The 6,311-nt window shown below is 47.0% G+C and overlaps 1 protein-coding gene across 1 annotated transcript; it reads right to left on the bottom strand.

The window, feature by feature from the left end:
* Window positions 1-1,292: 1,292 nt before the first annotated feature.
* LOC126546250 (uncharacterized) lies at window positions 1,293-4,959 on the bottom strand. Its single transcript, XM_050194405.2, has 2 exons — window positions 4,878-4,959; window positions 1,293-1,789 (listed from the first exon to the last, which is right to left on the bottom strand). The coding sequence occupies exons 1-2, from the start codon at window positions 4,887-4,889 to the stop codon at window positions 1,511-1,513; spliced, it is 291 nt and encodes a 96-aa protein (XP_050050362.1). The 5' UTR covers window positions 4,890-4,959; the 3' UTR covers window positions 1,293-1,510.
* Between the last annotated feature and the right edge of the window lie 1,352 nt (window positions 4,960-6,311).

Genomic DNA, 6,311 nt, shown 5'->3' with positions numbered 1-6,311 from the left:
GCCTAGCTCGAGAGACCACGTTCCGAGCAGAGCAGTCGCGCGCCCCGGAGTATCACCCACACGCTTGCGAGGGAGGATACACAGAAATCTTAAACTTATACAGAGGGACGAGAGCCAAATATCCCCCACCGCACAAAGCTCTAACGAAGGAGGAAGCAACGAGTTGGCGCAGATTGCAGACAAACTCCTTCCCAAATTTATACATTCTAAACAAAATGTACCCAACCCAATACAGAGACACCTGCCCATGGTGCGGCGCCACACCCACACTATATCATGTCACATGGGAATGTAAACACAATAAATCATTCCACCAACACAATAACCCGAGTGCGGAGCAATGGGAGAGTCGGCTTACCAGCTGCGAGCTCACGGCCCAAAGGGCCTTAGTGCAGCACGCTAGTGAGGTAGCTAGGCTCAGTGGAGCCCTGGAATAGGGGCCCACCCTTGCCGGAAGAGGCTCCAAGTCGCCGGCGCCCAAGACGACCGAGACCTCGAGACGCTAAATCCTTGAAGGAACCAAATAAAGTTTTTCTCTCTCTCTCTCTCTCTCTCTCCAATACTTGGCCTCGAATCTGTCTATTTAGCCCGTAAAGTAGACTGGCTTTAATGCGGGCTAGAAATTGAACACACCCACAAAGGTCTTTCTTCTTTAATGAAGATATACGCAACAAGCGTGAATTTTCTACTCTAACGTGCCATACTCATTTGTGCCACTGTTTTCTTGCGTTGCGGTTGCGTTGATGATGATCCTGGAGACCCTAAGAAACCAGTCCGTGCGCTAAAAGAACTGAAAAATGCCCAGCATCTGCCATCCCTGACGTTTATGATTGTCACGCTTGCTACGTTTATGAGTGAATGTTGTCAAGGAAAAGAAAAGAATGTCCAGCTGTGTAAGCAAGTCCTATCCTGAAAACTATCACAGTGAAACTTACTAAGCTTCTCGCGGTGCGGAAGCTTCGCGTCGGGCATGCTCTGCGTTTTCTGCTGAACGGAGCCCGAATAAGCCCGAATCCAGCAGTAGAGAAATCAATCAATCAATCAATCAATCAATCAATCAATCAATCAATCAATCAATCAATCAATCAATCAATCAATCAATCAATCAATCAATCAATCAATCAATCAATCAATCAATCAATCAATCAATCAATCAATCAACGATTGATTGATTGATTGATTGATTCCATGATTAAGTGTGTGACTTACGGCTCCTGCTATCCCCTGAAAGAATTTCTTCATGACGGTGCCATGTCCCACGCCCAGAACAAAAGTATTGGCCCTTTCCTATGTTAGTGTGGTAAAAATATGCTTTTATTCCATTCACAGAATGAATGCAGTTGTACACAATAAATAAAATACGGATGCATTTACACATATGTACAAGTTGAGTGGGGGGAGAGAGAACAGGAACGGTGAGAGAGTGACCACGTGGTGTTAGGTGGAGTAGCGTCCGGAAGGGAAGGATTGTCCGCGTCGAGAGCAGGTGACCAGTGGTGGGCGAAAAGTCCTACCAGCCGGGCACGTGATCCACGTGGACAACGGGCTTGATGACCGTCGAAATCTTCGCCACGGGCACCTTGACAATGCCGAACACCGGCTTCTGCACGTACTTGATGCGGGTGACGGGTGCCTTGACGTAGCGCACATCCACAAGCTTGGGGCCGTAGTCGAAGCCCTCGTGGCCGTAACCTCCGTGGCCGTAGTGGTGGAAGTGGTGGTAGTGGCCGCCGCCATGGTGGTGAAAACCGGCCAGAGCACACGCCAGCAGCGCCGCCAGCACGATCAGCTGCACCAAGGGAAAGAAGAACAGCGTTCAGCAGCCGTTGCTCAAGCGATACCCAAAAGCAGATAATTGGCGCTTCCTGTTTGCAAAGCCCAGCGCTACCTTACACCGAGGCTCAATAGTTTTTGAGGTATAAATATTTTGGTACTTTGCCACTCAGGGGGAAATTTAGGGGCGCAGTGTGGTAGTAGTACTGTGCGACTGGTTTGCCGCAGCCATCGTTTGTTTCTTCGCGGATTCGGTGCTCCAAAACTTTTGCTGTCAGGGGCATACATGCCCCCGATGACACAGTCTATCATCTGGGTGCATTAAAAGGCGGCGACTGGTGTGCATCAAGCACCGCTTGGACCCGTGCCTTCTACAGTGTGTGCCGGGGTCCCCGAGGGACGACGCGTCCAACGCAAGGTGCCTTGGGAAGGACAGCTGGAGGCAATCTTGGGATAATGATCGCTACTAGCGTGTGCGAGTGCACCCACTGCGATGATACAGTTGTGATGTGGCGCACGACGACGCGAGTTCAATTTTCGGCCTCGTTGGGGACTGAACGCGAGGAATCCTGCGTAATGAGTCTTTTGTACACGTTAGAGCCGAGGTGGCTGAAATTTAACGGGCACCCTCCTTGCTGTGTCGTCCATATAGACTACCATGCAGCCTTAGGCAGTAAATTTCTTGCCCGGTCTCATATCAACTCACGTCTTCTCTTCGAACTGACGCGAACGCCTGGTAACGCATCGCGACTGCGAACAGTCGTGGCAGCAGCCGGGTAGCATGCACCGTATAGTGATCGAAAAGATGCCATGACAGCCTCCGCGACCCGACGTGCAGCCCTTGGGGCCGACGTTTAGCAACAGCTGAAAAGGTATCAAAGCGCGTGCGCTTCAAACAGCTGGGATTTTCCTAACTCTGCTAGCTGTTTTCTCTTTTTCTTTAAATGTATACGCTATGCTTTCGGTAGGCTGCATTCCAGCAACGGTCACGAAGGTTGAATCACCATTCTGATTGCGTAAATAGTTGTCATCTCGATACAGACGTCGTCTGCTCAGACCGAGGTGTCGACAGGTGTCGATACACGCGCACTATCTTCGATCTTTTTGGGCTTTAGTGCCTTTGAACTGGCAGCCCCCCCGAGATTGATCAGAAAGCCGCAGATGAGAAGCCGCAGGGACACTCAAAATCAACGCTAAGGCGGTTTAAACTTGGCAAGTATTTTTTCAAAACTCCATTTTCACTAATTTCCTGTGGGAACGTTGATTTTTAATGAAAAAAAAATTTGCCAAACTTTCTTTCCTTTTAGATGCAGTGTGGTTGTCCCTTAGCGATAAGCACTAAGCTGGACCCGAGTGGACGTTGTCAAATCTATGACGTTACGGGGCCAGCTGGTGGTACAGCAAATTCAGGTTGGCACCTCTCACGGTGAGAGTGGCCGTTTTACAAATGTCGAAGCGTTACTTGCTAATAATGCTTATTTGAATATTGCATTTTTGCGCACCTTTAAGATACCAATATATATATATATATATATATATATATATATATATATATATATATATATATATATATATATATATATATATATATATATATATATGTATATATATATATATATATATATATATATATATATATATATATATATATATATATATATATATATATATATATATATATATATATATATATATATATATATATATATACATACATACACAGTTTCTGTTTACGCCACTTTGTACAACGCCCTGCGCGCAATTCAGCCTGTTTCTAGGCGTTACGTATCTAGGCCTCGTGCTGTCAATTTTGTGCTTTGCACTGAACATTAGAAATATGCTGCTACTAGTGTTTTGTAAGATACTGATACATGTCCCTGACGTTTCCTACGTTTATTCTTACTAACGATATAAACAGGTGCTTATATTTACCAGGTATAACTTATGTTTGTTTCCCAACTGTATTCGTTTACTGTTTCCTTTTTGGTCAATATACTGTATTATTTCAATATTAACTGATGCGAAATGTTATTGAGGTTAGTTATTAATTAATTCGAAGTGTTATGGAGGTTAGTTAACGAGAATTCAAAAGCAGGAAGGCAGGGACGATTCCTCACTTCTTTTGTATATATACAATATTCTTAAGGAAGGACTTGCTTCAAATGAAATGAACTGATTAGTCTCGCATCCTTGGAGGACAGGAACAATCGCTCTAGCTATGGTGCTTCGGGACAGGATAAGCTCACGTCGCGCACAAAATGCTCACGTTAGTTCACTCTATATTGATACTACGTTCATAGAGCCTGGACAAGGAAGATGGCTCAAATACAAATATGCAACGAGCACGACATCTCCGCGGTCTTAAAAAAAAACACGCACACATTACTTAGAAATATGAGACATTTCCAGCACTTCATGGGAAAAAGAAACACTGTAGAACAGAGAAAAGACGACAGGACAGGAAGGGTGCTGGTTGCTCTGTTGCGCGTCATGCACGACTTTGTCCTGCAGCTCTCATCCTTTTCGCAATTGGCAGATATTATATGCGGCTCGTCCTTAAGACATTAATACGGAAGTACGAGATGCATCCTGTTTATCGTCTTGCCTAAGTGGAATAATGAAATTCCGCTGATTCGGAATCGTGGACCATAGAACTTTGAAATTCAGACGTCGCGCGCTGTTGTACTTCCGCACCCGGCTGTCAGACACGGTGCGAGTGAATATTCTGAGTTTCAATACAAATGGGACTGCGAAATATATCCTTTGTCGACGAGAGGATCCCGGTCCCCGACGCAGTGGAGAACTACGCTAACATAACGCACGCCTGAGTTACCAGGTATCTTCTGATCCAGCGCGGCGACAGGAGTTCGGAACCAGACACCAGCTAGCTGGGGCGGTGGCTAACAGCGTGCCCGTATGCACTGCTCAAACATAGCATTCGGCAGTATTCGCGTTGCCGAGCCGGCGTGCAGTCGCCGACGCGGAGTGGTCAAGCTCCGCCGTCGGAGACTACGTGTGCTGGCGGAGTTGCTTGCACTGCTGTACCATGCCCTGAGAGATGCGCGAAGACCGTGCGTCGGCCACAGACGAGATGCACTACTCACGTGCGAGTTCATGGTGTGCTTGTGGATCTCTTTGGACGAAAGACGGTGACCATGACCGGGCTCGCCGTCGCTTATATACCAAGTTCAGTCGGGAGAGGGTAGAGCCATGAGGAACAGCCGAGACTGACCTAGAAGAAGGGGGGAGGGCCGTTCTCCCAAGGCCGCCCCATCACTTTCGATTTATTTTCTCACGCGGAAGCTTCGCCCCTTCCTGCATCCCGAACGTCGCGGGGAAAGATATAGCCGCCGCCGCCGCCGTCGCTGCTTTGCTTTTCTTTCCACGGCTCTATTGCTAGGCGAGCGCTCAAACGGAAAGGATCCGAGGGAGCCCGCCCGTGTTTCTATAATTTGCCCTTATCTGCGCACATCGTGGCCGTGATGCGCCCTGTGCTCGATTCTCTTCCCACACTTCCCCTCTCCCAGCACTCGCCCGCGTCTGCTCCGGCAGCCGCTGCCAGTAGCGGGACCACCTCTCATCTTCCCACCTTGGCTCTTGGAGCAGGAGACAGCAGACAACACAGCCCGTAGTAAATTTTGCTCGCCATTTCCCCATTGACGGCATATACGCACGACCCGCACCGCTGTCGGCGAACCATAAACTCGCTTGTGAGGGGGAGGGAGTGCTCTGCCTTCTTTGTTTCTCTATTCGCTGTATGTCCGCAACTGCAAATGCTACGAAAAAGCGCCGTAACTTTTTCTCCTAATTATTTCTCCTGTCACGTTGAGCCTGCGAGACCATGCATTGACATCTCTGGCTTTCTGTTTTTATCGCATGGGCTGCGAGTGGAAGGCTATTATTATCAACAAAAGTCGGGGAAGAGCTTTCCGGAGATCAGGCGTTGAGACAAACAGCTCTGGCGTGTGAGTTCGTTGTGACCGATTAGAAAAACTTAAAAAAAAAATGGAAGCCGTCAGTGGTGGTTTTTCAGGGGCGATGTGTACAATCATCAATACGCGTGAATACAAGGCGTGAAGGAAAATGATTGCAATGGTTTGAAGCAAAATTTCTGCCGGCTCATTCACTCTTTAGGATAATCGCTTTTTTCCTTGCCTTTTTTGTTTGGCTTTGTTACAGAAATAAGAAATATGGATACTAATGCAGTGAAGCTTCTGAACGCCAGTAATCGCTTATGTGCGCGCGTTCTCATATACAAGCGCACATTCATTGAAAGATACTGGGCTAAAATATGTTACGTAATGAAAAAAAAAAGCATGAATGGTCTGCACAATATCTGTCGTTCTTTCGCCAGTTCTTTGAGTTCTTGATTTGTTCATAGCAACTCTGCTAAACTTCTGAATGCCGGCAATACTTCAGGACCAATGAGAAAGGCTGAAAGCGACGCCCATATGAGTGACAATTTGGCTATTGTGGTATAAGTACGTCAAGATATTAAAACATTGAGGCGTTCGGGATTGATGAGGATAAAATAGGGT

This window comes from Dermacentor andersoni, chromosome 1 (assembly GCF_023375885.2).
Source record: "Dermacentor andersoni chromosome 1, qqDerAnde1_hic_scaffold, whole genome shotgun sequence".
Taxonomy (NCBI): domain Eukaryota; kingdom Metazoa; phylum Arthropoda; class Arachnida; order Ixodida; family Ixodidae; genus Dermacentor; species Dermacentor andersoni.
The sequence above is the reverse complement of the archived record's forward strand: the minus strand, read 5'-3'. Positions and strand labels throughout refer to the sequence as shown.